Source organism: Tursiops truncatus, chromosome 8 (genome assembly GCF_011762595.2).
Source record: "Tursiops truncatus isolate mTurTru1 chromosome 8, mTurTru1.mat.Y, whole genome shotgun sequence".
In the NCBI taxonomy this organism is placed as follows: domain Eukaryota; kingdom Metazoa; phylum Chordata; class Mammalia; order Artiodactyla; family Delphinidae; genus Tursiops; species Tursiops truncatus.
In genome coordinates this window covers 65,160,362-65,177,523 of record NC_047041.1, presented here as the reverse complement: position 1 = coordinate 65,177,523, position 17,162 = coordinate 65,160,362, and the positions used below count along the sequence as shown (strand labels likewise).

The window sequence follows — 17,162 nt, the reverse complement described above, 5'->3', positions numbered from 1 at the left end:
TTAGCACCGAGAAGGAAGACACGAACAAGCTGGAGGTGGGAGAGGGCTCCACACCCACATGCAAACGGCACCCAACGTCCCAGGAGAGGCCTAACCAGCCCAGAGTAGGCAGTGGGCACTCTGCAGATGGAGAAAAGAGAGATGGAGGCCTGCAGGGTACATGGTCTTCAGGAGTTTGAGTTGCTTGGTTCGCAGGTAGGGGGAATAAATACCAGAGGAAGGGATCTGTCCAAGCCCACTTAGAAAGAAATGCAAGAAGAGCCAGGACTCTGCTAAGGTCTCTTGAGCCCAAGCCCGGGAGGCCTTCACAGTAAGAAAACAAGCCAGCTGCATTGCGGCCGCCCTCCCCAAGACCCCTCCTCTCTGGAGGGCCGGGAGCTACTGTTTAGTGAGAACTGCCCCAGACCCCCCACTCTCAGACCTGGAGGGTTAGGACCCTGCTCCACCACTAACCAGTTCTGAGATGGGGCGCCAAGTCCTCAACTTCTGAGCCCAGCATCCTCATTTAGTGAAATGGGGATAAACGGTGCCTGCCTCACGGAGCTGTGGCAGGAACTGAGTGAGAGAGCGTGTGTGTGAGTGCCTGGCGCTTGGCAGGGCTGGACCAAGATGAACTTGACTCCACCCTCCCTTCTCCCTCTGAATTCATCCTGCCTTGCAGCTCCCGTGTCCCATAGGGAGCTATGGCTACGTCTAACCTGAGTCCTGTCAGGTCAGCATGCAGACCACCTTGCCGACAAAAACACGACCGAAATGGGAGTGAATGCTGGTCCCTACTGGGCAGGTACAGGGAGAAGGATGGGGAGCTCCAGGCGGCAGTGCCCAGGGCCCCAGAGATGGTGCTGGGCAAGTCAGCTCCACGCTGGCTCTGGGGATCACAGCCTGACAGGTTGTGGGTGTCTGTGCTCCCAAGGACATGATGGTCCATGCCTACCCATGAATGCGTGGAACCCCACCGGCGTGTCATGGAGCTGCGGAAGGGGTGGGAGCTGACAGCCCAAGCAGACATAGCACAATCACACATACACCCCTGGGCAAACCCCGACTTGCTCCCTCTTTCCATACCAGCTCTGAAAGGCCAGCCTGGTAATACTGCAGTCTCCCCTGCAGGGGGACAAAAATGCACAATATGAGATTATATCTATAAACACTGTTCCTGATCCCAAGACCCTGGAGGGAGGGAGGCTCCAGACGCTCCCCCAGCCTCTGAATCCAGCTTCTGGGAGGTGTGGCCACAGAGAGCAACAATTTAGGCGGAAGGCCCTTGGACACAGGTTGATAGCCATCTTGATGGCGAGTAACAGTGACTCGTGCGGGGGCGAAGGAAGGCCCTCCATCGAAACCCAAGACCGCTCCTGGAAGGCCACATCGAATCTGCTGTGCAAGCCTCAAGTATCAAGCAGGAAGTTCAGGGGACAGCAAAGCAAGTGGCAGCCGGCGTCCCCAGCCCCCGACTCCTGGGAGCAGGGCCCACCCTCAGGACCTGAGGCTAGCACATCGGGTGCCCGCAAAGGCACAAGCACCAAGAGAGGATGAAGACAGAAGGGACGCCAAGCAGGCTGGGGAGAAAGGCAGGACCCGGGACACATATACACACGACCAAACGCAAGGCAGACAGCTAGTGGGCAGCAGCCGCATAGCACAGGGAGATCAGCTCCGTGCTTTGGGACCACCTGGAGGGGTGGGATAGGGAGGGTGGGAGGGAGGGAGACGCAAGAGGGAAGAGATATGGGAACATATGTATATGTATAACTGATTCACTTTGTTACAAAGCAGAAACTAACACACCATTGTAAAGCAATTATACTCTAATAAAGATGTAAAAAAAAAAAAAAGACCCAGGAGACGCCTGCCCCCTTTCTCATTGAGGAAGTCCCAACACCAGTAGCTACTCTGGATCAGTCACGCCAGACCACGTGCAGGGCTCTGGGGGACTATGGAAAATGTGGCCGGGGGCCTGCTGGGGTGTCTGATCCCAGGACTCAGACAGACAGGACCTCCTCAGACCTGACAAAGCTCACTCCTTCTCCGTGGCAGCAGCTGCCAGGCCAGTTATCCCCACCCCCACCCCCACCCCCCCACCCCCCCCACCCCCCCGCAACCCAACATTGGCCCCACCTGGGAGAGATGAGGATTCTGCTTCCAAGCATACATTCTGCCATTTTCAGGATTTCACAAATGCCAAGAAACTTGGCTCCTGCTTCTAAGAGAGGTTCAGGTGCGCTGGCTCAGGACAATATGCCATTACTTGCCTAATGTTCCATCCCCTGCTGGGGCCCCCGACACAGGCCCCTCGGATAGGAGCTGTAGAATACCAGGTCCTTCCTGGGTTTACAGCAAAATAAAGAGGGGAGGTCAGATTTACCTCCCTGCGCACACTCCCCTTGTGTGGCTGCCTCCCCGACCCAGTGTGTGCACTGGCTCCGAGGCGCTCTCCCAGGAAGGCACCATGTGATGTCACAGACCCACGCGCAAGTATTGCCTCCCCTGAGCGAGCAGAGATTAAGACCGTACTTTCTGGGGCTTTAACTACAGGTCCCTGATGAGACCTTAGTAACCACTTAGCTAATAAGCACTTTGTGCCGCTGAGCTCCTGTGCAACTCTGACTTTGGGAGCAGTTACAGAAGAAGCAAGCAGAGGGCCTTGAGGTTGCTGGGGGTGCAGTCTCGGGCCGGCTCGGTTGTTCTATCAGCACAGGTCCCGGCCAGGGGATCCAAGCCTGGTCCTTCCTCTCATTATGGGCCCTTATTTACATAAGGCTCCTTTCTCCCAGGTGCATCCACATTGCCACCTGTGACAGAGGCTTTCTTACAACCGAATGGAAACCGTGCCCAGGATCATCACCAAGACCAAGAGGTAGACCAGGACTTGTGGATGGTCACAAGGAGACCAGGTGATGAAGAGCTTGTCTCAAGGGGTGAGAGGGGGCCTTTGAAGCTCATCCCAAAGACTGGTGTGAAGGTGGACGTTGCCCTGGGGTCTTGGGTCATCTCCTCTTTCCTGACAGCAGGATGCCTCATTGGCTCCAAGACAGTGAGGACATGACCAGATGGATTGCTAACTCAAACTATCGGTGGCGAATGACCAGGTTTTGCTTTTTCCTTTTAAATCTCGAATCCACCGTGGCCTCATACTTCTGGATTCAATAAAATGAATTACTAGAAGTACGATCACCCGCTTGGATGTGTGGCAATGTCAAACTGCTCTACAAGTGTCTAATGCTTACTCTCACTTGCTGTGCTCCTTGGGTCACAAACCAATGCCTGCCCGTGGACCACACCTCGGCATCCTGAGGAAGAAAGGAAACTCCGCTCATGGAGAAACCTCCAGAAAACTCATCCTGGTTTGACCTCAGAGTAAGAGCCAGAGGTTCTCAACAAGGAGATTATTGCACCGAAAGGCAAAAGCACGTATGCTCCTGGGGTGCTGGTCAAGAGGAGAGCTTACAATTTGGCTGGGAATCATTTGTCCAAATGCAAAGTTGGGCAATCCGATGATCTGGCCAGAAATATACTGGTCGCAGTCACTAGTGTTTTGAGAATTGGTAGTTTTGGAGGGCCATGGGACTGCTTTTGCAACCCTTTATGTATCTTCAATATTTATGTAACTTTTGAAGAACTGGGGTGTTTTTCACTACCTCTTTCCCCTTTGAATTCTAGTTTTTTCAGCTAGTTAATTAGAACAAGCTGGAACGGTTGGAGACTTCAGGTGGGCCATCATCTAACATTACATTAGATTAACCTCACAGACTTCATTTCCCTTCTGTGAGCCTCAGCTTCCTCATCTGTAAAATGGGGAGACCACTGCCATCCTCACAGGGCTGTGACAGAGTCATCAAAGAATCTGGGCTGCACCTCACGTGGTGCTGGGCTCCCAAGAACTGCCTGGCAGATGGTTTATGAGTCCAAAGCATCGCAATTGGTGCAGCTTCAAATTTCCACTTTCTGGAACTTCTTTCTTTTCTCCTCTTCTCGGTGGCCTTCACTCGGGGGGACTTGCAGTTGCTTGGGGTCCCTCCTCTGTGTTAGTAAGGATAACGTGGCCCACACAGATGAAGACACTGGCTTCTCTCCCCCGAGTCAACTGAGATTCACACATGGTGACATGAGCTGTCGTCGCGAGCACCATCGCCAAGCATGGTCCCCATCTGGATGCTGGAGCCTTTCTCACCCTGCTCCATGCTGGGAGATCGGTCATCTCCCCTCCGGTTTGCACAGTCATGTCATGACTGTGTCTTTCTCATGGTTACGCTCCCAGCGCAGGGCAGATGCTCCCCTGAATGAAGGAGGAAGCAGGCTCTTGGGCCTGCTTGTGTCCAAACAATGGTGACATCCCCCCTTGGGCCTGGAACTCAGCCAGGAACACCAGGTGTCTGGCCTGTGCTTCCTCACAGAACTGGGCCTCCTGTGGCCACCTGGCCTGCTGTGGGTATAACGAAGCCCATACAGGTCAGGCAGGGCTGGGAGCAGAGCTTCCAGGGCCTCGGGGCTGAGGGCTCGAGGGAAGGGGAAGTTTCGACGTAGGGCTAGAGGAAGTCGTCTCCTGGGCCCACTTGAGCAAATATATTCCTCACTGAGGAGTCCCTGGATGAGAAACATCAGAGGACAGGCTGGTGGGCCTGAGTCCTCAGCCATATATGCTCAGGGCAAGGATTGAAACTGCCTTATTTGAGGGGCTCTGGAAATGATACCCTCAGGGCTGAGATGCAGGCAAGTCTTTGGGGCTATGACCTCCCAGTGGACGGCCATGTCTGCACCTACGTCCCCTGGTGCCAGGCGCTGAGCTGTGTTGAACCCTCACAGCCTTGCGAGGTGGGTCTGATAATCTCCCTTTGAGGCCGGGGCAGCTGAGGTTCAGGGAGGCTCTAACTCACCTGAGGCCACAGCGCTCCTAAGTGGCTGGGATGGAAATGGAAGCCTGAAGGTGACTTCTTTGCCTTTAGAAAGAGAGGAATCAACATGCCTTTTAGGTAAGTGAGCTTTCTTCTGGAATTCTCCTCCACTGGGGAGAAAGCACATTTGCTGGATACTTGGGGCATTCGATATATGCTAGGTGTTTGCATTACTCCAGTCATCCTCAGGAGTAGCTGCTGTCACCACCATTTTTTTTTTTTTTTGTGGTACGCGGGCCTCTCACTGCTGTGGCCTCTCCCGTTGCGGAGCACAGGCTCCGGACGCGCAGGCTCAGCGGCCATGGCTCACGGGCCCAGCCGCTCCGTAGCATGTGGGATCTTCCCGAACAGGGGCACGAACCCGTGTCCCCTGCATCAGCAGGCAGACTCTCAACCACTGCGCCACCAGGGAAGCCCTGCCACCTCCATTTTATAGGTTAGGATAATGAGGTGCTGAGAGGTCCACTAGCTCATCCAAGGACACACAGCGAGTAATCAAGTAATCGGTGCTCTGAACCCAAGCGTGACTCCAAGCCTATACCCTTCTCACTACTGCACCCTGCTTCCCTGACACACCAGCATTCTGCCAGTTAAAATCCCCCAGGCTGGGATGCACACAGGTTACCTCCAAAGCACTGCCTAGCTCTAGCCCCAGAACAGAGAGAACAATGAGTTTGGAGCAGCCTCGAGACCCACCCTTGTATCAGATGAAACACTGGCAGATTGCCCAGCCAAGACTCACCCAGCTTCTCTCTAATATGCAAATCTCTAGAGTAAACCCTGCAAATCCAGTTTTAAAACAAACACCTCCAGGGGTAGAGAGAGCTCCTTTTGCAATGCACATTGCTCTTCTGACCCAGGAGGACTTAACCACAGCACCCAGCCCCATGAGGCCCTCCCTCTGGCTCAGCTGTGCAAACACTCAGCTGCCATCTTGATCTTGCAAGAGCTCACCAGCCTTGGTAAATGGCTAGCAGCCATGCTAAAGGCTGAATTGGCAGTGGTCTCCTGCCTTGAAGAAAGAAGTTAGCTAAGGGTTGATGGGAGCTGATAGAGCTACCGGAGGGCTGGTTTGATGGGATGATCAGACTGGGCATGATCTCATAGCCCACGGTCTTAAAAGATAAGACTCCTGTAAGAATTTGGGCCCTAAACGAGAGGGCCTCAAGGTTCCCTGTGACTATTCAGGCCAAAACCCCAGCTGCATCACTGAAATGTAAGGCAACATGCCAATCTGAGAGGGCAGGCAAGTGTAGTCTGAATGAAGGTAGAGCCCTGGCTACATCTCCTGGAATTGGTAACTCAAGTTTGCATCCCTGTCAGTAGCACGTGATCCTCATGACAAGTTTCACCATGTCTGTTCCTCTGAGGAGGTGATTAACCCTGGATCCTCAGAATTAAGGTGTAGGGCTCCAGGGCAGGAAGAGAAACAGGCTGCCTGCCAGGAGGTTGCTAAGAACTCAGCATCAGTTTCCAAGCGCATCCTCCTTCCTCTGGCTCCCCTGAATGAGGCAAACTTGAGTCACTGGGCAATCAGAGCAGCCCATAATCTTCTGGGAAGAAGCATTAAGGCCCCAGGCTCTCTCCAGGGGAGAGGCTCTCAGAGCTCTACCAGGACTGAATGAAAATTGTTTGTCACCAGGCTGTCACCTACTTTAAGGGGCAGCTAATTCTCTCCTCAGAGGAGGCCATCACTCTCTCAGATTCTGCATGTGCAAAGCCCAGTGTGGAATCAACGCTGGGGTGGGGTCCAGGAGAGGTAGGAAAGTTGCAGGTGGGGCAGGGGAGCAGTGCAGCTGGCAATATCCTTTCCAAAACTGCTTGAAGCTGGAAATTCACCACTCTGTGCTTAACTGCCTACAGTGGCTTCATGGTGAGATCTGGAGGGGTCTGGGGGTGTCAGGTCCAAGCTGGGTCCTTTTTACAAATGGAGAAACAAAGGCACAGACAGAGTAAGTGTCCTAGGGTGGCCTTTACTGAGAGCTCCCCAATCATTCCCAGCCACACAGTGAAAAGCTCATCAGCCTGTAATTAGTAAGTCAGAAGCTATTAAGATAGCCCAATTACACCATTATCTGATGGCCTAGGCTGGCTTGGGAGATGGGATTTAAAAAAAAACCAAAAAAACAGGGAGCAATTGTTCTACCCCAACCTGGGAGAAACAAAGAACAAACCTGTAGTGGTGGGGACCAGAGGACCTGGGATTGGCCATCCCGAAGCCCACCCACCCCATTTGCAGCCCCCCTTGAGCCTGGGCTTGGGGCTCTACACACACATAACCTCTGGGCTGGTCCCCCGACGAGGCCTCCATTCATACTTGGCTGCTGTGGCACAGAGGAGAGAACATGGGCTGGAGTCAGGAGCCCTGGGAACTAGTCTCCTCCCTGGACCTTTGTCTTCTTCTCTGAGGCTCTGCTTCTGCTCAATTCTCTTTCCCAGGAAGAGCCCTCCTGCTACCCCATTGGAAACTGCTACCCTTCCCCAGCATGCCAGGTCCCTGCTACCTGCTCTAATTTTTCCAGGGGAAAAACTGCCTTCTGATATGTCATGAAGGCAGTTTTATATTATATATTATATTATTGCTGATTATTTACCTCCCTCTATTAGAATGCAAGCCTCATCAGGGCAGGAAGGTAACTACTGATCATTGATGTGTATCCCAAGAGTGAAGGGCCTGACACCAGCTGTCATTCAATAAATATTCGTTGGATGAATGAATGCTCACTCAATGGCTTAATGAGTGACCTTGGTTTAAAGCTGCTTGAAGAGCCCAGTGGAGAAGCAGCCAAGGGCTGCAGTGGAGTGTGATGATGATGTGACAGGATAGGCTCACGATGACAAGTGTCTCTGCCACGCCCCGGCAGCCCCACGTGTACCTGGGCAGGCTGCCTCTTGCCATCACCTAGAGAACTAACACCTATTGGAAACTAAGTCAGGGGACTTGGGATGTGTGGTGGCTTCTCTTGTCCCACCTCTGCTCTCAACTCTAGAGGGCAGTGACCAAGTCAGGACTTCCTAAGGACAAAAGAAAAGCAGAGGCGAGAGAGGGCATGCCCGGGGCTAGCCGGAAAGGGGCTGGGCCAGAGGGAAGCAAGGTGTGGGCCTGGCTGCCCAGCCAGGAGCACCAGCCACTGCCTGCCTATGCCCAGGTGCCCTTGCCCCTCCCATCAGCCTGTCAAGGGTGCCAGTGACCTTTTTCCACAGCAGGAAGTACCCCCCAGGGAAGGCTCTTCTCCCAAGCTGGACACAAAGGCTACTCTGAAGCTTTGGTGATGGTGATGACAAATATGCCAGTCTTCACCCACAGAGCTCACTATCACGTGAGCCAAGAATCACTCTCTTGTTGATGAGAAAATGGAGGCCCAGACAAGTCTCCCAAGGTCAATGTTTAAGGTCAAACGGCTAAGCAAAGCTGACCTGGAACAAGATGCCAGGCATGTCAGCCACGGCTGTGTTCAGTAGAGTTGAAGATGGGAGGTGTTTGTGCTTCCCCGCATCATCTCCTGCTGCCCTTCCAGGATGCTTCTCATCCACACTGGGGACCCTGGAGCGGGCGGGGCTCCTAATATTCCTTGCTCCTTTCTTGGAGACCCTGCCTGCACTCCTCTCCCCACAGCAGTGGAGGTCAGTGGGGGTGGGACTCCCAGGAGGCAGCGCCTAACTTCTCCCTAATGCACCAGCAGGTGGCTGGTTTGTGCTTTGGTCTACCTGGGTGGAAACGAACGAGCAGTAACTCTGACAGGGGCACACTCAGCACCGCACGTGGAGACGGGCCCAGGTGGGAACAGACGGAACGGAGGTGTTCAGGGGAACACAGTCTTCCAGAAAGAGGCTCCAACCTACTCCCATGGTGGCAACAGCTAACCAAGCGGGCTTCACGTCCATTTTTAGGCTCATCCCTTCCAGGGGCTAAGCTTCTCCGGAGACTGCCCGCCTCCTACACCAGCCTGGTAATGTTCTTGGCATATTAAGTAACAGCATGACAAGTAAAAAACATGAAAAGTGCTCCAGAACCCAAACTTAATCATTGCTCACGGATGCATTTCATTATCTACTCAACCAACGTCAGCTCCCCACCAACTCTCCACCCTCTACACTGCTACCTGCGCTATCCTTCTAGAACTCAGAGCGGATCCTTCCGTGCCTCTTTACAAGAGGGCAGAGTGAATTCCCTTAACACAAAAAGAGCGGGCTGGCTCTCACCTTCATTCTCTGCACTCCCATAAATACCTTTATCTGAAAATCAAGTTGCACCAGAAATGTCTTTTGATTCATGCAAGTCCTACCTGCCTTCCTTACCACGTGCCAGATCCTTTCTAAAATGCCCTTCCCCTACACTTCTTTCTAGCCAAATCCCTCCATATAATCTTTAACACTCGGCTCCCATATTACCTCTGCTGTGAAGCCTTCCCAGGCTTCTCCCTTCTGGGTTCCTAGAATCTTGCCTCTTAAACCTCTCATAGAATTAATGAAGTTCACCACGTGAGACTGCCATTTTGTTAGGCCAGAACCAGCCAAATTTGGCAATATTGTATGGTAAAGTGTGACACATTTCTATGCTGAGGTGCTGTTTGCCATCTACACCGTATAAGAGAACCGTACCTCCCTCCGCTTTGTTTTCTCAGCATCTGGCACGGTGGTTGGCGTATGGTGGGTGCCCAGCGAGGGCGTGCTGAACACGCAAGCACCGTTTGATAAGGCTTTGTGTGCTGCCTCTTCTGCTTTGTTTCGTGCTCCAGCACAAAACCAAAACCAAACCCAGGACCGTTGTAAAGTATCTTATAAATTTTCCTCCCGGCCAAGCCAAGATTCAGATGGTTGTCTGTGTAGGTGGAGCAGAGCCGGAGAATATCTCAGAACATGCAGGGAGTGGGGGAAGCTAATTGTTCAGGACAACTACCTTTCTGGCTGGAGAAACAGAGTCAACACTCGATGGAGAGGAAGTAGCAGCTGAATCAGGAGATGGAAGGCAGGAGGGAGAAGACGGAGGATGAGTATGAGACAGGCTTTTAGAGAGTAGTTTATTCTGCACAGAACAGAAACAGAGGAAACTATGATTATCCCCAGGGAGACGCACAGTGAAGCTCGCCTCGATGATGCAGCCCCCAAGCCTACACATCCAAGGAGGGGAAAGGACATCCAGGCCCACGTCTCAGGACAAAAAGGTAGCCTGTGTCTTTGGAGCCCGGCAGGACCATCTGACTGCTGGTTACACTTCACTCTGCTACAACTTTTCTGGCTCCTTCGTCAAATCAAAATAGCTGGAGTAGAACCATCCTGCTCCTGCCTACGTCTGCTGCCGACACCAGCACTAACTCCTGAAGGCCTCACTCTGGAGCCTGGCATGAAGCAGTAGTTGCAAGCTTAGGAAAGGACAAGCCCAGGCTACCCTGGGGTAGATGCTCCAGCAGGGACCTCTGCAGCCACATGGAACCCTAAAAATGCACTGAAGGCAAAGTATCCTTCCCACGTCTATGACTTCTGCCAAGTAGCAGAGGACACGGGTCTGGAGGAGGCTGGGTGAAAGCAGCAGAGGCGGTATGTTCTAGAGACCAGGCTTGCTGTAGGCAAGGGAGCACCTTACACGTACAAGTGCCGTGGGGCCTCATCCTCAATTCTGTCATCTCCTTGTGAGCACACCCTCTTCTTCTCAGCAAGTTTCTAAATAAGTGCCTGGCCGGGGGTGGGGGCTGTGCTTTCTATCCTGAGGCAAGGCCATTCTTCTGGCTGGTGCTGCCTTTCACAAAAGCAGAGCACAGGTTACAGCACGTGGTTGACCTCGACATTCATGGTCTCCCTAATGATGGCCATGGGGGCATCTCTCCACCCTGTCCCCAGACTTCATGAGCAACTGGCTTGCTTTCACCTTAAAGGCACTGTGATGTGATTCCCGCAGTTGACCAGCTTTCCCTCTTTGTGTTGACCCCTAGGAAGCTCAGCCTACTCAGAAGCTGTCTAAGATCTGACAGCACACGTTTCTGTTCAGTAATGTTTTCCTATGACCTGAGCCCACTTTTCTGCCTTGGTTTTCCCTTTGTCACGATTTGTCTAATTATTTTGAATCTTCTCATTTGGAGCTTTTTTAGACGCCAGTCCAAATCCTTTGGTGACTTAAAAAGTGAATAGCTTTTCAGGCTATAGAGGGAGAAGGAAGGAAGAAATGAATCTCCAGAGACTGATTCAAGTAACCTCCCTGGATGTCCAACACCTGGGTTCCTGGGGGCTCTGAAAGCCCCGCATTTACCTGCGGGAAATCCCCGTGTCCAAACATAGAGGCAAGGTGAGCCGCCTTCTCCTTAATGTTCTTTTTGTGAAATTCTCTGTTGGCCAAATTCTGAGCCCTTTTCTGCAGCCAAGGTGAGAAAGGAGAAAGAAAAAAGAGATAGAGACAGACACTGTGAGGGGAGAGGCGGGGAGGCAGCCAGGTGGGCTTGTGGCCCTCAGCACACACGGCAGGATGGGAGACGGCACCCGCCCTGGACAGGAGGAGGGAGGGGAGGAAAGGAAGGCACCCTAGACACAGGCAGGGCAGAGACAGGGCAAAGAGCAAGGCTTTCACCTGGAGAACCTTTTCTTCCACTTCCTGCAGCCGCCGCAGCACCCCGGAGAGGGCCAGCGCTCCCTGGCAGGTGGCAGGCAGGCCGGCGGGATTTTCTGGCCCGCCCAGCTGCAGGTCAGACTTGGCTCGGGCTCTCCAGGGCCTGCTCGGGCACTCGCCGCCAGCAGACACTTGCTTTAGCTCTCGGAGCACATGCCCCGTGACAACCACCAAGGGAAACTGGGGGAGAAGGAAAATCAAGCTTCCTTCCCAACTGTGGCCCTCCCATGGATGCCCCGCCACTGTGAGGAATCCCCATGAGGACCAGGGACAAGGGCACGCCAGATGCCACCTTGAGTCAGATTCCAGACTAACCTTGGGTGTTGACTTTCCACCAACTGCATCAGTATCACCTGACATCCTCCTTAACAATACCGTCTTGTTATTAACAACACTCCAGACCCACTGAATCAGAGCCTGTACCACCCTGGTTCCCAAAGTCTGGGCCCAACCCCCAGATATTCAGGTTTAATTGGTCAGGGGGTGGGTACCAGAGATTGATTTTTTTTTTTTTTTGCGGTATGCAGGCTTCTCACTGTTGTGGCCTCTCCCGTTGCGGAGCACGGGCTCCAGACGCACAGGCTCAGCGGCCATGGCTCAAGGGCCCAGCCGCTCCGCGGCATGTGGGATCTTCCCGGACCGGGGCACGAACCCGTGTCCCCTGCATCGGCAGGCGGACTCTCAACCACTGTGCCACCAGGGAAGCCCGAGATTGCTATTTTTAATAAAGCTCTCTAGATGATTCTTACACACACAGACATAGAATCACTGCAATATGTCCACACTGACCTCCTTTGACCTCCACTCCCCGAGAAGCAATACCAAATTTCTAATGCTGACCGGGCACTTTTGAGTGCTGTGGTCAATAATAGTGATTCTATTCAAATTCCAAACCCAGAGATATTAGCTGGAAAAAGCCTCAGCCCATGGCTCCTGGCTGCCTCCCTGCCCACTGGGCAGGTCCTCATCTGCTCAGACACCAGGGGAGGTCTAACCACATCCCAGTCTTACCCCTTCAATGGCATGAGGCCAGCTGGCCACCTGAGCCCATTCCACCATCACTGTCACTTCTCCACTGATTTTAGAAATCACCCTACTCAAGAGGTCTGCAAATAAGCTAAGTGTCCCAGGGGCATCACACAAAATACCCTGTGTGTTGTGGTCTGTTTTTCCCCAAGCAAATAAAGCACCAAGAGCCTGGTAATTGGTCAGTCGATACCCCTGACTGGCATGTATTTTAAGATGCTGCATACTTGGTTATTCCTACCTATAAGGGTGGTAACCTCAAGTTGTGTTTGCCTTCCCAGAGAATCTACAATCAGCCCTATGTGGGCTGTAGAGACAGCCACGGACCCCACCCCTCTGGATCAAAGTTCCCTCTGGTTTCACCAAGACAGCATCCACTGGAAGGAGCCCTACCTGCCTTTTCAGAGTTGGTGATGGGCTGGGTGTGGGCTCCTCTGGCTTGGGACGGCGAGAGTTAACAGGAGGGTCAGAGGAAGAGCGCAGTATGGGCTTACCTATCCCTGAGACACGGTGCTCCTGGGAGGAGGAAGGTGAGTCCGAAAAAGCAGCCGCAGGAAATAGGAAGGAAAAGGCGAGTCAGACAGACACTTGGAGGGAGGAGAGGAGAAGAGTCAGGGAGAGAGAGTTTGCAGATGCTGAGCGAGCCCTGGGCTGAGCTCTGACAAGCTGGGCCCAGCTAGGAAACTTGAACCCCGGCCCTCTGTCCGTGTGAACAGCAAGTCCCATGGTCCCCTTCTCTTGGACAATGTGTGAATCCCCAGGAGGCTGTGCTTTTGGCTCAGACCCGGGGCACTGGGCAGGCACATACCAGGCCAGGGTGGCAAGTCCCAAAGTCCTTCCTGCCCACTAGATGAAAGGGATGCTACAGTCCTTCTGAAGGAAGAAAGCCCTCATCAATACCTGGGGGCTGCAAGGGGCCAAGCCTCCAGGAGGGACAGTTGAGAAAATAACTCAGACAGTTACAAGTCTTAGGAACATGGCCCCCTTATAATAAAACCTGGCTTCCTGGGGAAGGTCGGTTTGTCCAGGAGGGGCATGGTCTACATCAAGACTAGGAAGATGTCTATAACTGCCTCTAAACAGAATTAACCAATTGTTTGTCTTTCTCCTGAGAGGAGCCTAATTCTGTCATGTGACAGATGTTCTCCAAAGAAAAACTGAACCCCTTGTCCCAAGCTTTTGTAATGTGACAGTGGTGCCCCAAAGGAATTCGGGGGAGCAAATAAAACCATCCAAGTGCAGACTCCAAGTCAGAGTCCAAGAGAAGTCAGCCGGGTCTGCAGCCTGACCCACAGCATCCCACCTCCTTCAGCCTCACATGGACCCTGGTCAGACACAACAGCTCTGCCAGCCTGACCCAAGGGAACAAGGAGAGGGGGGCAGCAGGGGACACTCTCGAGGTTGGTCCCCATTCCTATGGGCCCACATGGAGCTAAGACCTTGGTTCGGACAGGTGTTCTCACCACGGACTGGGCAATCAGCATCTCTAAAGCTCCCTCCAGCTGCACCATCTCAAAGATGGCTGCAAAACAAGTCATGGTTGCAAAGCAAAACAAAATCGGGGCAAGGATTTCTTCCCCAGTGCAGAATAGGCATCAGCAAACTACAGTCCTCGGGCCAAGCCCTGCCTGCTGCCTGTTTTGATAAATACGGTTTTATTGGCACACGGCCACGTGCATTTGTTTACAGATCGTCCATGGCTGCTTTCATGCTATCATGGCAGAATTGAGTCATTGCAAGAGACCGGATGGTCCCCAAAGTTTAAAATATTTGCTCTCCAGCCCCTTTTAGAAAAGTCTGACTCCAAATCTAGAAGAAGCTTGAGACTCCTTTTGAGCCAGGTCTGGCTGGCACACCTGAGATCCAGTGCTAGCCTGACATTGCTGCTGGCTTCTCAGAGGGTTCTGTTCACCAGGTAGGCGGGGTCAGTGAACATCTGACAGGACTCACCTGCCTCAGGAGTGAGGGGTTCCGAGAGTTCTCCTCGAACTTGGCCAGCAGCTGACTTGCCATGGACTTGACTTTGTTCTGATTTCCACCTTCTTTACAGCCCTCTTGATTGGAGCCCAAGCTCTGGCTAGGAAAGGCTGAAGGCTGCAAAAGCCAAATCAATGCATTGGTTGTTGGTTCTGGAACCCAGGTATCAAGGAGGGGGCCTGGGGGCTCAGGACAAGGACAGTTTCCTGAAGAAGGACACCCTCTGTGGTCTGAGGAAGTGAGGCAAAAGAGGAGGCAATGCCCACTCTGGAGACAATGCTCACAGGTGGGACGAGTCTTCTCAGATGGGCACAGCTAGGCTTGGGAGCCAGACACTTAGTGTTTGAATTCTGACTCTTTCACCCCCCAGCCCAGTGACCTTGGCAATTTATTTCTCTGAAGTTTCCTAATCTATAAAATGCGAGCAGTAACCCACCTTCACGTGACTGTTGAAAAAGTCAAATATAATAATGAAATGATGAGCGGAATAGTTTTCAAAATATATCATGTAGCTGACAAAGGGTGAAGAATTGGGGGGTGAAGGAAGCAAGAGGGGATGTCAGTGAGGCAAGGCACAGGCTCTGGGCTTCCCTTCTCTCCTCTGCGCCCCACTCCCAGTGGCAACGAGTCCTGCTCTGTTGTTGCTATCTTTAAAAAAAAACATTTAATTTTGAGATAATTTTAGATTGACAGAAAACTTACAAAGACAGCACAGATAGTTCCTGCGTACCGTAGACCCAGCTGCACCTAACGTTAACATCTGGAATAATTACGACACTGTTATCAAAACTAAGAAATTAACACCGGCACAATACCATTAACAGAACTATAGACTTGATTCAGATCGGGCCAGTTTCCCACTAATGTCCTTTTAGGTTCCAGGACATAATCCAGGATCCCACATTGCATTTAGTCATCATGCCTCCTCAGCCTCCTCCCATCTGTAATGGTTTCTCCACCTTTCTCTGTCTTTCATGACCTTGACAGCTCTGAAGGGGACTGGTCAGCTATTTTGTGCAAAGTCCCTCCATCTGGGTCGGGCTGATGTTTGCTCATGATTAGCCCAGAGTTAGGGATTTTGGAGAAGGATGTAACGGAGGTGAAGGGCCCTTCTCATTGCTTTGTTTCGGGACACGTGATATCGACACGACTTGTGACTGTTTAGATGTTGACCGTGACCAGTGGGTTATGCTGTTTTATGAAATGGAATTCTGTGTAAGATTTTCTTAGCTCATCTGCTCAAATAAAACTTTAAAAATGATGGGTGTCCGGTGAACGTCTGTTCCGCGGTACCATAGATCTGCTCCCATCAGCCTCAGAAATACAAATGGCATTGTCACTTCAAGAGGGTAGTCAGTTTTCCTGAGGAGACAATGAATTTCCCTCCCAGGAACAGATGTTCTCAAAACAAAGATATGTTCACTTAGAAGAAATTCATGGGAAGAGGCAAGCTGTAGTCAACTGTTTTTTGGGTTTTTTTTTAAGATTCTCTAAGAGTAGCAGCCCCACGGGAAACCTTGTATGCACAGCCACTCTGAAGAGTTGGACAAACACAAGCCAAAGAGTCACTCCCTACTTCAAAGTGGGAACTAACTCTGCATAGCAACCCAGGCTTGAGTGTGAATAGGGCAAGTTTGCTAGGCTGGTCACTGTTTGTACAGGCCAAAGTAGGCCAGGACAGTGGGTCGTGTAGAGCGGCCCTTTGCAGACATTCATGTGCATGTGAATCACTGGGGGGTCTCCTTCAAAACCAGATTTGGATTCAAGAGGTCTGGGGTAGGCCCTGAGAGTCCGCATTTCTAACCAGCTGCCAGGTGATACTGGTGCCCTTGTTCTTGGCCCACACTTTATGAGTAGCAAGAATTTAGAGAGCATCATTGCTTGGTTAAATCTGACTTAAGCAAAACAGCTGGCCCAGAAAAGAGCCATTTCAGAAGGGGCAGGTGCAACCAGATTTCTTCCCACACTCTAAATCTTGTGCTGCCAACAACAGAAACAGCACAAACACCCCCTCAAATAAGCCACAGATGAAAGGCAGGAGAAGACTTCCCCGCGGGGATAAAATGTATCCAAGGGAAGCTTCTTGGGAGGAGGCGGGAGCGAATCACAGGCACTTAAGGCAGAGCCAATACCCGTAACTGGGGAATGGGATGCTTCTCCAGCCCAGTTCATCAGCCACGGCTTCTTCCTCTCAACTGTCTCCCTGTTCACTGGCTTCTTGCTCATGCCAGAGCCAAGAGCAGCAGTTCTTCAACCATATAAGATAAAAGAAGTTTCTTTCTAAGTCCTATAAATGAAGTATGAATGCATCCTACAAATGATCCCCCTTGCTTCTATGTCATCATTTTGGTATCAGCCAGTAGGCTAGCTAAAGCTGATATCCTACAGTTCACAGACAGTATCTAAGCTTGCTTTTGTGGAATTAGAATGGCTTTTTGGAATGAGCTATATACTCAGGTCTCTTTACAGAGCTGCCTGGGGAAGCAAGAACTGATACTCTTTTTCTGATCAATTTTTTAGTAGCAAGAGAGAGACTCATGCTTGGCTTTGATAAAGTAGCCTGAAACTTTCTTCTCTCACCAGAAGGTGGCATTTGTGGGCGCCGGGACATCTGCTTTACAGAAAACACAAAAGGTAGAAACTAGGACTGGGAGAAAAGTGGGACTGCT

At 51.9% G+C, this 17,162-nt stretch overlaps 1 protein-coding gene across 13 annotated transcripts in view; it reads right to left on the bottom strand.

The window, feature by feature from the left end:
• Positions 1–17,162, bottom strand: part of MICAL2 (microtubule associated monooxygenase, calponin and LIM domain containing 2) — a 220,595-nt gene that overhangs the window by 84,428 nt on the left and 119,005 nt on the right. For 6 of the 13 annotated variants that reach the window (XM_073808625.1, XM_073808626.1, XM_073808627.1 and 3 more), the window contains 2 exons: positions 14,467–14,610; positions 12,910–13,032 (listed from right to left, as the gene is read on the bottom strand). In XM_073808625.1, the coding sequence (XP_073664726.1) occupies positions 12,910–13,032; positions 14,467–14,610 (267 nt within the window). Of the gene's footprint in view, positions 1–4,874; positions 4,938–9,792; positions 9,919–11,136; positions 11,671–12,909; positions 13,033–14,466; positions 14,611–17,162 lie in introns of all 13 variants that reach the window. The other 7 variants (XM_033862555.2, XM_033862560.2, XM_033862566.2 and 4 more) reach the window with 3 other exon arrangements.